The sequence below is a fragment of the Vulpes vulpes genome, chromosome 8 (genome assembly GCF_048418805.1).
Source record: "Vulpes vulpes isolate BD-2025 chromosome 8, VulVul3, whole genome shotgun sequence".
Lineage (NCBI taxonomy): Eukaryota > Metazoa > Chordata > Mammalia > Carnivora > Canidae > Vulpes > Vulpes vulpes.
The window spans coordinates 90,474,170-90,492,985 of record NC_132787.1 but is presented as its reverse complement, the minus strand read 5'-3'; the positions used below and the strand labels follow the sequence as shown (position 1 = coordinate 90,492,985).

The 18,816-nt window shown below is 44.3% G+C and overlaps 1 protein-coding gene across 1 annotated transcript; it reads left to right on the top strand.

Annotated features, from left to right (window-relative positions):
- The first annotated feature begins 948 nt into the window (after nt 1-948).
- Nucleotides 949-16,509, top strand: SPATA31H1 (SPATA31 subfamily H member 1). Its single transcript, XM_072718831.1, is given in 8 exon segments — nt 949-977; nt 1,192-1,287; nt 1,831-3,691; nt 4,730-7,461; nt 7,463-10,233; nt 10,926-11,527; nt 11,604-14,498; nt 14,500-16,509. Coding segments are annotated over 8 exon segments (12,972 nt in total). The 3' UTR covers nt 16,486-16,509.
- Nucleotides 16,510-18,816: the final 2,307 nt, after the last annotated feature.

The following is an 18,816-nucleotide window of genomic DNA, read 5'->3' as shown; positions in this document are numbered from 1 at the left end:
CAGAATACAGGGATCTCATTTACTCTTGTAGTCCTGGCACCTAACATAATGCCTAGAAGTTAGTAAGCGCTCATTAGATGATTTATGAATAAGTGAATGGGGTGGTAATTGTTGCTGTGGTTATGGTTACCAACTGGATCAATAATTGTATCTGTAAGACGAAATGTGCTGTTGATAAATTCTATAACCTAGAACATTTTCTGGTTTTATTTTTTCTTTTTGTGCCCCTCTAGACTCAAGGCAGCATAAATTGAAAAAGATCCAGAAATTCACAGGTCAGAGAGATCTTATACTTTATTCTTTAGCTCAAGGCTAATGACAAATCAACAGTGGGTCTGCTTTTAGACCGTAGACTTTAATAACAGGCAGAAGGAGGGAGGTTGAAAAAGATTGTATAAGTGAAAGAAATGTGCCTATTCTTCCTAACATCTCCAAAGATGCTAAATTCTTTCTGGCAACTTCCAAAGAGATGTAAACTGATTTATAGTTCTTTCTATGCTTCCGTTCCTCATGCTTTCATTCCTAATTTCCTTTTATGCAAAACTCAAAGTATCAGGAAAGAAATTTGATGAGATCTTTAGTGGGGGAAGTTTCGATACATTTTCCCCCTGCCATAGACGCTGAATAGACTCCTTTGAAGGAAAAAATATGTATTACAGATTTATTTCCCTTACTCCAACTCCCTACTACCATGATTGTTCCAGCTGTTTCCAATGACTTACACCCACTACGTGGTAAAGGCGGCATATTATATTTTAAAATATAAAAACTTAGACCTACGTTTTGTCTGAGCTCTATCACTACTTAACTTTATGATCCTGGACATGATTTCACCTTTGATCTCTTCTTTGTAAAACAAGTGGCTTGAACTAGGTGGTATCAATAATTATGATTCTAACAGATTCTTTACCTCTGCTCCCAGCTTCCCAGTGGGAAGAAAATCTCAGAATGGGTTGCTCTGAAGCTAACCTGACAAAGTGAGTAAAATTGATCGTCACTATCTATTCTTTCTTTCTTCAGCCTACCGTACTGATAAACCCTGTAAAGTTAGGAGAAAGATACCTAGTACTGTTTTACTTTTCTGACTGTGATAGTAGTTTCCTTACTACCTTAAGCCACTCTTCTTATTGGTTTCCTTATTAGTACTTTTAATATCACTTCAATTACACTGACACACTCTGTTGTATCCAGCTTTTCAGGACTCCCTGTGGGATGGGCCCAGGAATATATACTCTGGTCAATGAACAGAAGTCTTCAACAGATCTTCAAACATCTGGAATGCACAAGGTCAGGGAAGGTAGTTTCTGGGTGGGGGTTGAAAGTGATGGAAGTTTTTGGTTTTTTTAAGTAAACTCTACCCCCAATGTGGGGCTCAAACTCACAGTCCCGAGATCAAAAATTGCATGCTATACTGACTGAGGCAGCCAGGTACCCCTAAGCTGGTAGAACTTTAAGAGAGAGGAAGGAAGGGACTGAAGGGAGGAAGGGTTATAGAGAGGGAAGGAGGGGAGGGAAAGAGAGAGGGAAAAGAGAGATTGTTAGTGGGTTGGTTGTTAGTTTTGATAGTGGGGATAAATTCTGAGTTCAAAGGTTTAAGAACAACTGGTTTATGAATCATTTCTGATTGCAATGGAGACAATGGCCTCCCTTTCCTCCTGGTAGAGGAATTCTTTTTATAAGTAATTGAAGTTGGGGAAAGCAACCTCTTTTGTTGTTGTATTCCCTCAGGTCAAATTATTTTACATTTGAAATGGCCATTATCTTTCCCTTTTCCTACTTTTCCTACCTTCTCCTGCTTTAAAGCAAATGGAATTTTTCTTTATTTCTTAGATCAAGTCTTATGCACTCGTGTTTGCAAGAATCTTCGGATATGATTTCTTCCTCCACCTCCTCTGTGCTTGTGTCTCAGGAGCCTGTTCTACCGTGTTGTGGCTGTAAGAAGGCAAAACATCCTACTGATCACAGCATCTCCTCTGAATCATTATGCAACAGCTCCAGCCTGTCACACCTTTCTGTCATTTCTGAAGGAACAACCTGGCAACTCCAGAGCCATAGTTTACCTATTTTACCCAAAAACCAGTCTTCTGTGCTCAGGAACCAAGGCACAGCCCTGCCCCCTTTACAACTCTCACAGCTTGAGAAATCAAATCTTTTGGAGGATTTGGCAGCTCTTTCATCATTAAGGTCTCAAAGCTCTTTTATCAGCTCTGTTTTTGAATGTCCAGATCTCTGTCAACAAGAACAAGCAAGGAATGGGAGAGGGAGCAAGAGTCATTTGACATTGGATCATGGGTCAAATTCTATTTGCAAGGCAAGACCAGGATTCTCAGGGCGGGCTCCACTCCGGCTCTCTTCTTTGGCTAGGTGGAAGTTAGAAGGACATGTGGCTTGGAAGGTTTGTACTTTGAAGGAACAAACAGTTCCTCTGACTGTGAAGGAATCATGGGAAATGCTGCATTATTTAACTGAGGCACGAGGAGGAGTCCCTGAACAAGAGAAACCTCAAATGCAGGTATCTATGCCTATCCATCAAAGCACTGAACAAAGTATCAACAATAAATCCCCAAACTGTCCATCATTCCAGCTCCATGTGAATATTGGAGTGGAATCTGGATTGAATAGAACAGAAACAAAAATTTCACAGTCACTTATCCCAGGTAGGCTGTCACAACTGGGGGATGGCCCCCAAATCGTTGAATCCAGGCCCTTAGTTACATCACTGGGCACTCCACCTCCCAAAAGTTTAGGAGTTGACATAATTCAAGAGGAAACCAATTTCCTGCAGAAGGAGCCAAAACACACCCTAGAGCTTAGTAGAAAGCAGAGGGTCATAGGTTTTCCGGAAAAAAGGATGCAGCAGCATGAGACCCAAGTGACTAAAGTGGAGTTGGCCCCAAGGCTATCATATCAAGTTACAGATAGCATAAAGGTAACTCCATTGGCATTACTTCAAGTCATGGATTCAATGGGGATCATCCCAGAATCACATTCAGAAGTGACAGAATCTGTGGGTTTGTTCCCACAGCCACCAGATGAAGTTGGGAAACCAGTGGAAACGATGAAAAGAGTGAGTGTAAGCACAAAACCATCATATCAAATCACTGAATCAGTGGAGGTAACATCAAGTCCTCAGCATCAAGTTATGGAATCAAAGATGACCTCCAGATCACTGAATCACGTCACAGATAATGTGAAGGTAACTCCTGTAGCATTGCTTCAAGTCACGTATTCTATAGGGATGATTAAAAAGTCACATTCACATAATATAGAATCAGTGGGAATAACCCCAAGAGCACAGTATCCAGCCATGGAGTCTGGGGATATAAACACATTGTTGGATCATGAAGTCAAGCCACCAGGAGAGATAGGTCCACAGGTAGGACATGAAGTTGTGGAAACTGTGGAAATGACTGTAGGGCCACAGTTTCAAGTTGCTGAATCCGTGGACATAACCTCAAGGCCACAAAATCAAGCCATAGAACCATTGAACATTCCTCCAGGACCAGTGTGTCAAAACACAAGATCCCTGGAAATGATCTCCACTCCATTGCATCAAGTTACAGATTACACAAAAGTAACTCCAGTGGCACTATTACAAGCTGTGGATTTCATGGGGATAATTCCATCAGCACAGTCACATGTTATAGAATATGGAGATTCACAGTCTAAAATTGCAATTTTGACCCCAGGAGTGACTCAACCAGATGGTTTGACTTCCGGCTCTCCTACTACTATTGGTTCACCTGGAGTTGTAGAAACTGTGGGTTTACCTCCAAAGCCACGACCTAAAGTCACAGAATCAGTAGGGGTGATTCCAAAGCCATCACATCAATCCGTACATTCTCTAAAGGTAACTCCAGTAGCCCTGGGGTCACCCATGGGAATGATCATAGCATCACAATCACAAATTGTGGAAACTCCGGATTTGACCTCAAGGCCAGTACCTCAAGCCAAAGAACCTCTGGAGTTGACCCCTGGGTCATGGATTCAGGTGCTGGACTCTGTGGGGATGACTCCACAACCATATCATCAACGCACAGATACTATGGCATTAACCCCAGGCCTATCTCATCAAGTCATAGAATCTTCAAGGATGACCCCGTGGGATCAAATCTTAGAACCTTCAGAGATGAGTCCAAGGCAAAGCCACCAAACTATAGAAACTAGAGGGTTGGCCTCTGACCCCACAGTCAGAAATCTAACTGAGTTGACACAGTCACATCATCAAATAATGGAATCTTTAGGTACAGTCCCGAGGTCACTGGGTCAAAGTACAGCATCTGAGGGAATGAATCAAGAGCCACTGCATCAAGTCACAGATTCTGCAGTATTGACCACTACATCACTACTTCCAGATGTAGAATATTTGGGGGTGAAGCCAATGCCACAGCTTAAGGTTGTGGATTCCATGAAGTTATGCCCAGGATTACAAAATGTAAAACCTATAGACGGAACCTCAGGTTCAATCCCACAAATGGCAAAATATGGACAGTTGATCCCAACTGTGAACTCTATAGAATCGGCCCCAGAACTTCAACTGCAGATTGTAAAATCTGATGGGTTGGCACCCATTCCACTGCTGGAAAGTGGGAATTCTGTGCAGTTCGCCCCAACGTCTCAGCTTCAAGGTCTGCAATCTATTCATTTAACTCTAGGAACACAAGAACAAAGTGGAAAATCTGCTGAGTTAGCCCCAGCACCACAGTTACAGAGTAGGAAATCAATGGAGTTGACCTCCAGTCCACAGTTGCAAGGTCTGGAATATGTTCATTTGGCCGTGCCACCAGAGTTTCCAGATGTAAAAGCTGTGGAGTTGACCTTAAGACCACTACAGGAAGACATGAAATCCATGGAGTTGGCCCCAGAGCCATGGTTACCTGATGAAAGACCAGAGGAGATAGCTCCAGCACTCTTACTTAAAGATGTGAAAATTCCTCGAATGGTAGAATGCAGAAGGTTGATTCCTAAAACACAGGTGGAAGGTAAGAAATACGAGGAGCCGATTTCAGGGGCACGCATTCGAGCAGTGAAATCTGTAGAGCTCAACCTCAAGCCAAATCATGAAGCCATAGATCCTGAAGGATTGACTCCATGGCATCAAGCTTTAGAATCTTCAGGAATGATCACAGAGCCAGGATACGAAGGAGCAGAAGCAGAGTTGACCTCTGACACTTGTCACCAGAGGAAAGAATCTATGGAGTTGAAACAATCATCTTTAGAAAGTACTCCAAGGCCATTGAGCCAGACTTTAGAATCTATGCAGATGAACTCAATGCCATTCCAAGGTGCCCTTGAGACAATGCTCCAAGGCGTAAAAGCCTTGGAGACTCGGATGTCTCAACACATAATACAAGAATCTCCAGAGTTGGTACCAGGATCAGAGATTCAAGATCTGACTCCAGAAGTGATGAACCCAGAGTCTCAAGGTATGAAGTCTGTTCATCTGAATCTAGGACCATATTCAGAATTTATGAACTATAAGGAGTTGGCCTCAGAACCACAATTTCAAAGTGTGAAATATGTGCCATTGACCCCAGGACCACGGCCCCAACGTACAAAACCTGAGATCTTGACTCTAGGGCCACTAATGCATGATAATAAATTTGTGGATTTAACTGTACCACTAGAAGAATCTGGGAGGTTAATTCCTGAAACACACTTACATGTTGAATCAAGGAAACTTACCATGGAACCACACTTAGAAGCAATGAAATGTCTGGGTTCAACTTCTAGATCAAGGCATCAGGACACAGCCTCTGCAGCTTTAGCTTCTGAGATCTGGCCACAAGAGGAGGAATCTGTGAAGTTAATCCCACAGCAAGTCACGGAACCTGCTGGGATGATGCCAAGGCCACATTTTCAAAAGTTTTCAGAGATGACCTTGGGACCAGGCCATCAAGGCACAGAAACTGAGAGGCTGACTTCTGAGGCTTTGCTCCAAATGGCATTAACACAAAAACCAACAGGTCAAGTTATGGAATCCACAGGAATGACTCTAAAGCCACTTTGTCAAGTTACCGAGCCTTCAGAGATGCCCGTAAGGTCAGAACATGAAAATACAGAAAATTTTGGGTTGGCATTGCTTCAAGTTGAAAATATCCAGGAGATAATGCCAGTACCACCATATTTAGTACAAGGATCTCCGGAACTGACTTTAGGACCAGGGATGCAATATGAGAAATCAGAGCCACTACTGCAAAATTTGAAATCTGTGATGTCAACCCCTGGAACATCCCCATTAATGGAAGGATCTAAACAATTTATCACAGGAGCAAAACGACATGGTATGGAGTTGACCGCAGAGCCACAGCTCCAGGGAGTAAAGTCTATGCAGCTGAAGCCAGAGCCACAATTACAAGATGTGGAATATGTTAATGTAATTCAACAGCTAGCTACTACTGGAGTGGTAGGATCTGAGAAGCTGGTACAAGAACCAGTACTACAAAGTATACTATCAGAAGACTTGACTAAGGGGGCACAGCTTCAAGGTGTGAAATTGACCCCAGCGCTGCATTTACAAAGTGTCAGATTTTCAAAGTTATCCCCAGGGCCACTTCTTCAAGGAGAAAAACCTGTAGATTTAATCTCAGGATCCCCACATCACAGTGTGAAATCTGATGAACTGACCCCAGGTTCACCAGTGCAAGAGATGAGATCGTTAGATTTAATCCCAGGGCCAAACCATCAAAGTGTTATGTCTGTACAATTGACTCCAGAATCACAAACTCAGAGTATGAAATTTGTGAAACAAAACTCAAGACCACGCTTGCAAGATGTCAGATTTTCATATTTGACCTCAGAACCAAAGCATCAAGGTTTCAAACGTGTGCAGTGTGTACCAGGAACACAGCTTCAAGATATACAGTCCATAGGATTTGCAACAGAATCATCTTTGCAACCAAACCAAGGGCTCTTGAATGAGAATATGAAATCTCTTCCGTCTATTGAAGGATTACAGTTTCACAGCATGGAATCTATGAAATTGACCAAAGAACTACAGTATCAAGGTGTGAAGTCTCAGGAACGGAATCTAGGGCCAAGGCTGCAAGAGGTGAAATTTTCTGAATTGACGTATGGGCCAAAGCTTCAAGGTGTCAAATCTGGGGAGGAAACCCCAGGATCAGTGTTTGAAGGTGTGAATTCTGTGGAGATGACCCCAGAATTAGGGCTTCAATATTCTAAATTAGCAAGGATGTCTTCGGGGCTTCAAGATCTAAAACAGGTGGGGCTTAGCTCAGGGCCATCGCTACAAGATATCAAATTTTGTGATCTGACATCAAGAAGTCAACCTTCCAGTGTGAAATCTTCAGAGTTAAATTCAGGGCCACCGCTACAGCATGTGAAAGTTTTTGAGTTGACCCCAAAGCCAAAGATGAAAGGAATAAGATCTATGAGGTTGTCCCCAGGACCTCAAAAGCAAGTGGTCAAGCCTGAGGTATTAGTAACAGAGACATTGTTTCAAAATAAAACATTTTGTGGTGGGCCAAATGTCTAACTTGGAAGGTAACGGTCCTTATAAATTCGTCTCACAACCACAGAAACCAGATGCAAAATCTCTGGAGTTGACTCCTGAGTCACAGTTGCCAAGAGTCAACTATTCTGAGTCGACTAGAAGACCACGTTTACAAGCTATAAAATCTTCTGAAATGATCCAAGGGCCACACGTGGGAGGCGTGAAACCAATGGAGCTGACACCAGGCTCAAAACGTCAAGGTTTAAAATCTGAGTTGTTGATCTCAGAGCTGAAAGATGTGAAATCTGTGGCCTTAGCTACAGGACAGTGTCTAAAAGGTATGAAATCTATGTTGTTAACCCCCAGTCCACAGCTGGAAGGTGAGAAATCCACGGAGACAACCACAGTGCAAGGGATTGAACATGTCAAATCTGTGAAAGACCCCAAAGATACTAAGCTTCAAGTTGCAACACCTGACTTGGCTCTGCATGCAAGAATTCAAGAATTCAAAGGAGTGGAGATGGTCCCTAGAACACAGCCGCAAGATGTGAAAACCGAGGAACTGAAATTTGGGCTAAAGATGCAAGGTGAGAAACCTGTGCCTTTTGCACCAGGACCATTGCTCCAAAAGTCTGAACCGCAAGATGTGAAACCTGAGGAATTGACTTTAGACCCACAAGCGCAAGATAGGAAAGTTGTCGACAGTACCCCATGTGTAAAGCATCAAAGCTTAAAATCTGTAGAGGAAACTCCAGATTCAGAGCTGCAACATGTAAAATCTGTGAAATTGACCCCAAGGGTAAAGAAGCAGGAAGTAAAATCTGGGAATGTGACCAGAAGAGCAAAGTTTCAAGGAGTGAACTCTGTCGACTTAGCCCCAAGCCAACAGTTTCAAGGGATGGCACTCATGAATTTAACTTCTGGGCCAGAACAGGATGGCAAGATATCTGTAATCTCATCAAAGCAGCAATGTAGGAATTCAGAGCAATTGAAGAGAAGGCTTAAGGCAGAAGATGGGATGTCTTTGGAGTTAATTCCAGAACTAAAATTTAAAAGCAGAAAATTAGAAGACCTCAATTTTGAGTTAGGATTTGAAGATATAAAATCACTTGATTGGACTCCTGAATCATATATTCAAGGTTTAAAACCTAAGGAATTCAACCTTGAACCACAGTTGCAAAGCCTAAAATCTCGTAAGTTGGCCCCAGGGCCCCAGTTGCACCAAGTAAAACCCTCAGAGTCAGCTTCAGAGCCATAGCTTTGTGTAAAAACTCTTGAGTTACAAAAAGAGCCGCTGCTTGAAAGTATGAGATGTATTGAGTGGATACCGGGACCTAAGTTCCAAGCTGTGAAATCTGTAGAGTTAAATCTTGGGTCACATTCTCCAGGTGTTAAATCTGCAGGGTTGAAATCCTCGATACAGTTAAGAGATGTGAAGTCATCTGAATTGACTCCTGGGCCAAAACCTCAAAGTGCAACACATACAGAGTTCAACCTTGGGCCACAGCTGCAGAATGTGAAAACCTCTGAGGTGCTACCAGGACCACAGCTGCAAAAAGGGAAGGCTTTGGCATCCACCTCGGAGCCACAGCTTCAAGATGTAAAAACTTTTGGGTTCAAAAGAGAGCCACAGCTTGAAACTGTGAGACCTATTCAGTGGATACCAGGACCTGATTTCCAAGCTGTGAAATCTGTAGAGTTAAACCTTGGGTTACGATCTCAAGGTGTCAAGTCTGTAGAGTTGAAACCTTTGAAACAGTTAAGAGATAGAAGGTCACCTGCGTTGACTCCAAGGCCAAAGCTCCAAGATATACAATCTTCGTCATCACTCCAGGAACATCAGCCTCAAGGTTTCGATTTGAAACCTTGTCTACAGGGTAGAAGTGTGAAATCATGTGACCTGACTTCCAAGTCAAGGTTTTGTGATATAAAATCTATGACATTCAAATCTAGGCTTTGCTTGCATGATAGGAAATCTACTCAATTGACTGCAGGACCAAAGCTTCAAGAAGTGAAATCCTTACAATCATCCCCAAGAGCACAGCTTCAAAGTGTGAGGTCTCTAGTGCTTGCGCAAGAGCCACAGCTTCCTGACACAAAATCTGGGGTATTAAGCCAAGTGTCACAATTACAAAGTGGTAGAACTATAGAGCTGAACTCTCCACGACACTTGAAAAGGATGAAGTCATCTGAGTTGACTCTTTGGACAAAGCTTCAAGGTGTGAAATCTGAGAATTTCAACTCTGGGTCACAGTGGCAAGATCTAAAAGCTTCTAAGTTATCACCTGAGATAAAGTCCCAAGATATGACATTTATTGAGTTAAATCCAAGTTCCCAGATGGAAGGCATAACCTTTTCTAAACCGACTTCAGGAACAAAGATTCAAGGTGCCAAATTTACAGATTTGCTTGGGTCATCGTTACAAGCTGTGAATGTTGCCGAGGGGACCTCACAATCAAAGCTTCAAAGTGTAAAACATAAAGAAAGCGACCCCAGTCCCCAGACGCAAGTTGTGAAATCCTCTGACCTGAACCTTGGATCAGAGCTTCAAAATACGAAACTGGCGTCCAGCCCTGAGCCACAGTTTCAAGGAGAGAAATGTTCTAAGTTGATCTCAGAAACAGAGTGTCAAGATGTGGAATCTGTGAAGTTCAAACCTGGGCCACAGTTGAGGGGTGTGAAATCTTCTGAATTGATATCAGGGACAAAGCTTCAAAAGGTGCAATCAGTGGATTTCAAGTCAGCCCCACAGTTATGGTGTTCAACCCTGAACCGCATTTGCGAGATATGAAATCTGAATTGATTCCAGGGTCGAAGTTTCTAGGTGTAGCACCTATGGAATGCAACCCTGGGCCACAGATGAAGTGTGTAGATTCTTCTGAGTTGAATGCAGAGCCAAAATTACAATGTGTAAATTCTATGGGGTGCAAACGTGGGCCACTTTTGGAAGGCGTACAGTCTTTTGGGTTGACTTCAGGGACAAAATGTCAAGGTATGGGATCTGAGGGGAATGCAGGGACTAAGAAGCAAAGTGAGACATCTGTGGTGTTCAACTTGGAATCACATTTGCAATGTCTGAAATCTGAATTGATTCCAGGGTCAAAGTTTCTAGGTGTAGCACCTATGGAATGCAACCCTGGGCCACAGGTGAAGTGTGTAAATTCTTCTGAGTTGAATCCAGAGTCAAAATTACCATGTGTAAATTCTACGGGGTGCATACTTGGGCCGCTTTTGCAAGGTATACAATCTTTTGAGTTGACTTCAGGGATTAAATGTCAAGGTATGGGACCTTTTGGTTTGAATCTGGGAGCAGAAGTTCTAGGTGTAAAATCTGTTATGTTCAACCCTATGCAACATTTACAAAATGTGAAATGTGAATTGACTCCAGGGACACAGTTTCAAGGTATAACATCACGGGAGTTCAATTGGGGCCCACAGCTGCAAAGCGTGAATTCTTCTGATTTGAAACCAGGGTTGGAACTTCAATGCATAAATTCCATAAAGTTTAATCCAGGGCCACAGATGCACGGCACAAAGCCCTCTGAAACTAACCCTACATCAGAATATCAAGGTACAAAGTCTGTTCTGTTCAACGCTGGAGCATATTGGCAAGGTGTAAAATCTTCTGAGTTAATTCCAGGGACAAAGTTTCCAGAAATCCAGTTTTTGGAGAATCACTGTGGGTCACAGCCACAAGTTGTACAGTCGGTGTTCACTTTCGGCTCTCCGTTAAATGGTATGAAATCTGTGTTATTTTTACCAGAGCCACTGCTTAACGATGTAAAGTCGGTGGAGATGAACAAAGAGCCACTGCTTTGTGGTGCAAATTCTGTGAAACTGATTTCAGGCTCCGAGCTGCAAGACTTGAAATGTGAGATGTTTGCACTAGAGCCATGTTTTAAAAAAATGAAATATGTGGAGTTAAATCCAGGACCACATCCTCAAGGTATGAATTATGAGGAGTTGCCCTCACACCTTAGACAACATAGTGTGAGATCTGTGGTGTTTGCACCAAAGCTGTGTTTCCAAGATGTGAAATCTCTGGAGTTGAAACCAGGACTGCAACCTCAAAATGTGAATTCTAAGGATTTGAATCCTTGCCTCAGGCAGAAATCTGTGGTGTTTGTTTTTTTTTTTTTTTTTTTTTTAGAAATCTGTGGTGTTTGAATCAGAGCCACGTTCTCAAGATGTGAAATCTTTGAAATCAAACCTATTGCCACATTGTCATAGTGCTAATTCTTTAGGGTTGTCAACATGCCTCAAGTCACCACATGCTAACTCTGGTGTTCCAGAGGGTTTATACCTTGCACCAGAGCCATGTTTTCAAGATATGAACTCGGTAGGGTTGACACCAGGGTTCCAACAGCAAGGTACGAATTGTCGAGAGCTGAATTCAGGATGGCAAGGTATGAAATCAGTGGTGTTGGCACCAGAGGCAACTAAAAAGTTTGCACCAGGACCATTGTTGACTAGCGTTAATTTTTCAGATTGGTCTCCGGAATCACAGCAACAAGATGAGAAATCTTTGGAGTTTACTCCAGATCCAAAGTTGCAAAGTATAAAACATGTGAAATTGTCCTCAGCCTCTCTACAGCAAGATACAAAATCTGTAGAGTTAGCACCGGGGGCGCTGCTTCAAGGAACAAAAGCTGAGACGCTAAATCGGAAAAGAAGCTATCAAATCACAGACTCTGAGATAATCCCTAGGCCAGGGCGTCAGTTTGTACCATGTGCAGAGATGATCCCGACACCAAAGCATCAAGTCCTTAAAGGTATGAATTTGATTTCAATACCAGTTTATCACATCACAGAAAGGTTGGCACATCAAGGCAATGAAACCACAGAAAAATCTGTGGAGTTGACCCCAAAGCCAACAAGTAAAGCCATGGATTCTTCAAGAGTGCCTCTAAGGCGAGATCTTCAAGTACCAGAATCTGTTGATCTGACTGCAGTGCTAAGGAATCAAGGCTCTAAATCCTCGAAATTAACCCTAAAGAAAAGCTACCAAATCCCAGAAACTCTAGAGTTGCTCTCTGAGTCACGGCCTCAACTTAAGGATTTGAGAGAGTTACATACAAGGCCACTGCAGCAAGCTGTAGGATCTGAAGAGATTACACTAGAGCCCAGGCATCACACTACAGAAACCATGGGATTGACCTCCAAGGCAAGGCAAAAAGGGAAGGAATTCCTCGGAGTGACCCCAAAGCCAGTAAGTAAAACCACTTGATATTCAGAGAGATGTCCTAGGCCCTATCCTCAAGCACTAGAATTTGTGGAGGTGATCTCTGAGAAAAGATTGCAAAGAGGAGAATCTGAGGCACTGATTACAAAGTGATTGCATCATGTTCCAGAATCTCCAGAAATGACATCAGGGCTAGGATATCAAGTTCCTGAATCTGTGGGTTTAACCTCTAGGCAATGGCTTCAAAGGAGGAAATCTTTAGAGTTGCTCCAAAAGCAAACAGGTCAAGCTGTAGGACACGCAGAGTCTGTAGAGCTCACATCTGAGACATGGCAGCCAGGGGATGGATCAGTGGGGCTACCACAGTCACAGAATCAAAGTATAAAATATTCACAGAGAGCTCCAGGAGTACCGGCTCACATTACAGAAGTTATGAGGATTAGTCCAAAGCCACTAGATCAAGTCCCAGGATCCACAAAGACACAGCTTCAAGCTGCGCTCTCAATAGGAATAACCCCGGGAGCCCCCCAAAAAGTTACTGAGTATGTGAAAGTGACTCCTGGGCCACCACTTCAGGTTGTGAAGTCTGTAGCATTAACCCCAGGGCCAGCCTTTCAAATGATAGACTATGTTCAGCTGACCCCAAAACTGCAAGATGTGAGACCCTCTGAGTTTACCTCAGAGCTGTGGTTGCAAAGTGTAAAATCTAAAGAATTAACCACGGAGCCAACACACCAAATTTTGGACATAATGAAGTTGACAGGCTTTCAGATTCTAAAGACTGTGTTAATCCCATGGCCACCACTTCACATTGTAAAATCTGAGGAGTTAGCACCAGGGCCAATTCCTCAGGTTGTAGAACCAATAGAAGTAGCATTAGGATCAGCGATAGAGGTAATAGATTGTTGGGATCTTCAAGAAATGGTAGAACCCGTGGAATTAACTCCAAGGCCAAATACCCATGTGAAATCTGCAGAATTACTCTCACAGCCAGCATGTCCCTTTGAGGAGCCTGCAGTGTTCACTCATGAACAAGGGCTTCAGGCTGTGAAAGCAATAGGAATAAAAATAAGGCCTCCTCAAATGATGGAATCTGAGGATTTGAATCTACGACAGGCATATCAGAATAGGGAATGTAAGGATTTTACATCAAGAGAGGAGTTACAAATTGAGAATTATTTCTCTAGATTTCTCCATAACTCTTCCAACTCCCTCACCTCAAGTTCTGGTGAAACAGAATTCGGAAGCCTTTGTGATTTTGAAATGCCAGATCTATCAAGGGCCTTGGATATGAAAAACATTGGGACAGATATTTTTCAGCCTGGAGAGTCCTTTATAGACCCTACTATGATACAATCTTCAACTCTTCCCTTTTCCCTTCACAATCAACTCTCTGATAATATAGCTAACATCGTAGAAACTCCACATTTTGAGATCTCAGGAGTGGGTGTCATATCTAAGACGACTGACAAGAAGCAGGTGGAAGAGCTAGGGAACTCACTCCAGGGCCTATCCCAACATCCACCACAAAGCTGGAGATCACCACCTAGGACATTCCACTCAGGCTCCAGAACTCAAAGAGGCCTTACCTGCTCTGGCCTGGGCAGACAACAGAACGTCTGGGAGAATCACTCCTGGAGACAGCGACTACCTAGAAAATATCTCTCCAATATGCTAATGTTGGGGGATGTGTTGGGAACCACGATGGAAAGGAAGCTTTGTTCTGCAACATCTTTAATGGAAAGAGCCACTAGAGATATCCGTCAATCTATCCAGAATTTATTTGGGGTTCCAGCTGAACTGATGAAGCCTTCCCAGAGTCTGCTAGAGAAAGGTCGAGGTGTTATTCCTCAGCCTTCTCGGAGTGGCCAGAAACTACACTCAGAGGCACACTTCATGTCGTGGTCATGAGCAAAGAACAGCCTTAAGAATATGGACACGTGGCTCCATGTCCTCCATAATACAGCAATATTTTGGGACTAGAGTGAGATTAAAGAAAAGTTCAAAGCTCACTGATATATCCCAGGACGTCATTCAGCACATACCTGTTTCAGAGGGCCAGCCTCCTGCCCCAGTACAGCTAGAGTCTTCCTTCAACATAGTTTTCACCAGGAAAGATTCTGTTCCAGTGGAAGAGAGTGAGAACTCTTTGAGTTTTGAGTCCCAACATAGTCTCAAGCCAAGTTATCTTCCCCACCAGGCCAAGACTGACTTCTCAGAACAGTTCCAGTTGCTACAAGATCTGCAGCTAAAAATAGCAGCAAAACTGTTAAGGAGTCAAATACCCCTATATGTACCTCCACCTCTAACTTCAGGTCTGGTTTTAAAATACCCTATGTGCTTACAGTGTGGCCGATGTGCAGGATTTAATTGCTGTCATAAATTACAGGGCACTTTGGGACCTTACCTTCTTATCTATCCACAGCTCCACCTTGTACGCACTCCTGAGGGCCACGAAGAGATTAAGTTGCAACTTGGCTTTAGGTTGCAAACTGGGAAAAGACCCCAAGTCCCAAAGTACCACAGAAGAGACAGACCCATCACACCACGAAGTCCTATATCACCATCGCTAAGGACAGCGAAAGTCTATACTCGAGCTTCCAAGAGTCCTACTTCTACGACATATTTCCAGTCTGGATCTTCCCAGTCTCCTTCTCCTGTACAAGTCCGCATCAGGCGAAGGCAGTATAGAGGCCCTGACCTAGTAGGAAAAACAGAAATTAGAAAGCCGGGGCTCTATGAATTTACTCAGGTTCACTCTCTACCAGAGAGTGTCTCTGAAAGCAATCAGAATGTAAAATGGGCTAAAAGGAAAACCAAAAAGACCCATAATTCAAAATACCCATACCCAATGAAAAGAACCACCAAGGGAAGCAGAACACAAAACACAAAACTCTACACAAATGGTAGAAGCATAATACAGAGTCCTTCTAGGGAATTACCAGCCCAGGTAAGAAGCAAGAGGACTGGAACATCTCAGACTACTTCTGCCTCTTTAAGAAGACAATCTAAGAAATCCTCCCAACCCAAATTCATTCAACTGCTTTTTCAGGGCCTAAAGCAAGCATTGCAGACAGCACACAGAATTATGACTTCTGCTGGGCAGAAGCCCGTGGACAGGCCAAGGCCGGACCATTCGTGGTCAAGCAAAAGCCAGCATCTAAAACAAAAAGCCAGAAATGATTACCTATCAAGAGATATCAAAAGAGACAGGATGTCAGTTGTTAAGGTAAAGCCAACAGACATAACCACTAAGCAGAACATGTTATGCGAAGAAATAGAGCAATTCAGATCCGCTCAACGACCAGAAAGAGAGAGCTCTTTCCAACTCAGACGTACCCAACTGCCTAAGCCCATAGTTTCCCAAGGAAGTGCCGCTTTCAAAACCTGAAACCTTTCAGATTTCAAGGTGTCACGTGGACAGCCTATGGGTATTGTTCAAAATGACTATAGCAGCAAAGGTAAGAAAAAGCTCTACAGAAGTGAAATCTCTAGCCAGGAGTCCAAGAACTCCAAAACAGGAACCGGAGTTCAAGTCCCAGGGAGAAATCTACATGGTTCACTTCACAGAACCTCACACAGCCACCTTAAAGAGAAACTCACACCCAAGAAGCAAAACCACAGCTTCTTAAGGGAGAGAACCCCACATAATTCCTCTGTAAGGAGCCATCGCAGTCCCTCTGAGCGGAGATGTCGCAGTCCCTCTGAGAGGAGCCATCGAAGTTCTTCTCAGAAGAGCCATCACAGTCCCTCTGAGAGGAGCCATCAAAGTGCCTCTGACAGGAGTCATCGCAGTCCTCCTCAAAAAAGCCATCACGGTCCCTCCGAGAGGAGACATCACAGTCTCTGAAAAAAGCCATCGCAGTATCTCTGAGAGGAGTCATCACAGTGTCTGAAAAAAGGCATTGCAGTCTCACTGAGAGGAGCTATCGAAGTGCCTCTGAAAGGAGCCATCGAAGTGCCTCAAAAGGAGTCATTGCAGTCCTCCTCAAAAGAGCCATCACAATCCCTCCGAGAGGAGACATCACAGTCTCTGAAAAGAGCCATCGCAGTTTCTCTGAGAGGAGTCATTAGTCCTTTTGAGAGGAGCCCTTGCAGTCTCTCTGGAAGGAGCCATCACAGTGCCTCTGAAACAGCCATTGCAGTCCTTCTCCGAAGAGACATCACAGTCCCTCTGAGTGGAGCAATCGCAGTCCTTCTCAGAAGAGCCTTCACAGTCCCTCTGAGAGGAGCCATCACAGTCTCTGAAAAAAGCCATCGCAGTTTCTCTGAGAGAGCCATCGAAGTGTCTCTGAAAGGTGCCATCGAAGTGCCTCTGAAAGGAATCATTGCAGTCCTCCTCAAAAGAGCCATCACAGTTCCTCTGAGAGGAGACATCACAGTCTCTGAAAGAGCCATCACAGTTTCTCGGAGAGGAGTTATCAGTCCTTCTGAGAGGAGCCCTTGCAGTCTCTCTGGAAGGAGCCATCACAGTGCCTCTGAAACAGCCATTGCAGTACTTCTCATAAGAGCCATCACAGTCCCTCTGAGAGGAGCCATCGCAGTCTCTATGTAAGGAGCTTCAGAGCCCTTCTGCGAGGAGATGTTGCAGTCCCTCTGTGAGATGTCGCATTCCCTCTGAGAGGAGCCATCAAAGTCCTTCTCAGAGGAGCCATAAGAGTCTCTACAATAGGAGCCATCAGGGTCCCTCCAAGAGGATATTTTGCAGTCCTTCTGAGAGAACATGTCACAGTCCCTCTGAGAGGAGACATCACAGTCTCTGAAAAAGCCATCGCAGTTTCTCTGAGAGGAGTCATCAGTCCTTCTGAGAGGAGCCCTTGCAGTCTCTCTGGAAGGAGCCATCACAGTGCCTCTGAAACAGCCATAGCAGTCCTTCTCAGAAGAGCCATCACAGTCCCTCTGCGAGGAGACATCGCAGTCTGTATTTAAGGACCAATCAGAGCCCTTCTGCGAGAAGATGTTGCAGTCACTCTGTGAGTAGGTGTCACAGTCCCTCTGAGAGGAGACATCAAAATCCTTCTCAGAGGAGCCCTAAGAGTCTCTCCAAAAGGAGCCATCAGGGTCCCTCCCAGAGGAAATATTGCAGTCCCTCTGAGAGAAGATGTCGCAGTCCCTCTGAGAGAAGCCATCGAAGTTCTTCTCAGAAGAGCCATCACAGTATCTCTGAGAGGAGCCATCACAGTGTCTGAAAAAAGGCATCGCGGTCTCTCTGAGAGGAGCCATCGAAGTGCCTCTGAAAGGAGCCATCCAAGTGCCTCTGAAAGGAGTCATTGGGTCCTCCTCAAAAGAGCCATCACAATCCCTCCGAGAGGAGACATCACAGTCTCTGAAAAAAGCCATCGCAGTTTCTCCGAGAGGAGTCATCAGTCCTTTTGAGAGGAGCCCTTGCAGTCTCTCTGGAAAGAGCCATCACAGTGCCCCTGACAGCCATTGCAGTCCTTCTCAGAAGAGCCATCACAGTCTCTATGTAAGGAGCCATCAGAGACCTTCTGCGAGGAGATGTTGCAGTCCCTCTGAGAGTAGCGGAGCAGTCCCTCTGAGAGGAACCGTCAAGTCCTTCCTAGAGGAGCCATCAGAGTCTCTTCAAAAGGAGACATCAGGGTCCCTCCAGGAGGAAATTTTGCAGTCCTTTTGAGAGAAGATGTCGCAGTCCCTCTGAGAGAAGCCATCGATGTTCTTCTCAGGGGAGCCATCACAGTCCCTCTGAGAGGAGCCATCACAATCTCTGAAAAAGCCATCCCAGTGTCTCTGAGAGGAGCCATCGAAGTGTCTCTGAAAGGTGCCATCGAAGTGCCTCTGAAAGGAGTCATTGCAGTCCTCCTCAAAAGAGCCATCACAATCCCTCTGAGAGGAGACATCACAGTCTCTGAAAGAGCCATCGCAGTTTCTCTGAGAGGAGTCATCAGTCCTTCTGAGAGGAGCCCTTGTAGTCTCTCTGGAAGGAGCCAACACTGTGCCTCTGACACAGCCATTGCAGTCCTTCTCATTAGAGCCATCACAATCCCTCTGAGAGTTGCCGTCGCAGTCCCTCTGAGAGGAGCCATCAAAGTCCTTCTCAGAGGAGCCATCAGAGTCTCTACAAAAGGAGCCATCAGGGTCCCTCCAAGAGGAAATTTTGCAGTCCTCTGAGAGAAGATGTCGCAGTCCCTCTGCGAGAAGCCATCGAAGTTCATCTCAGGAG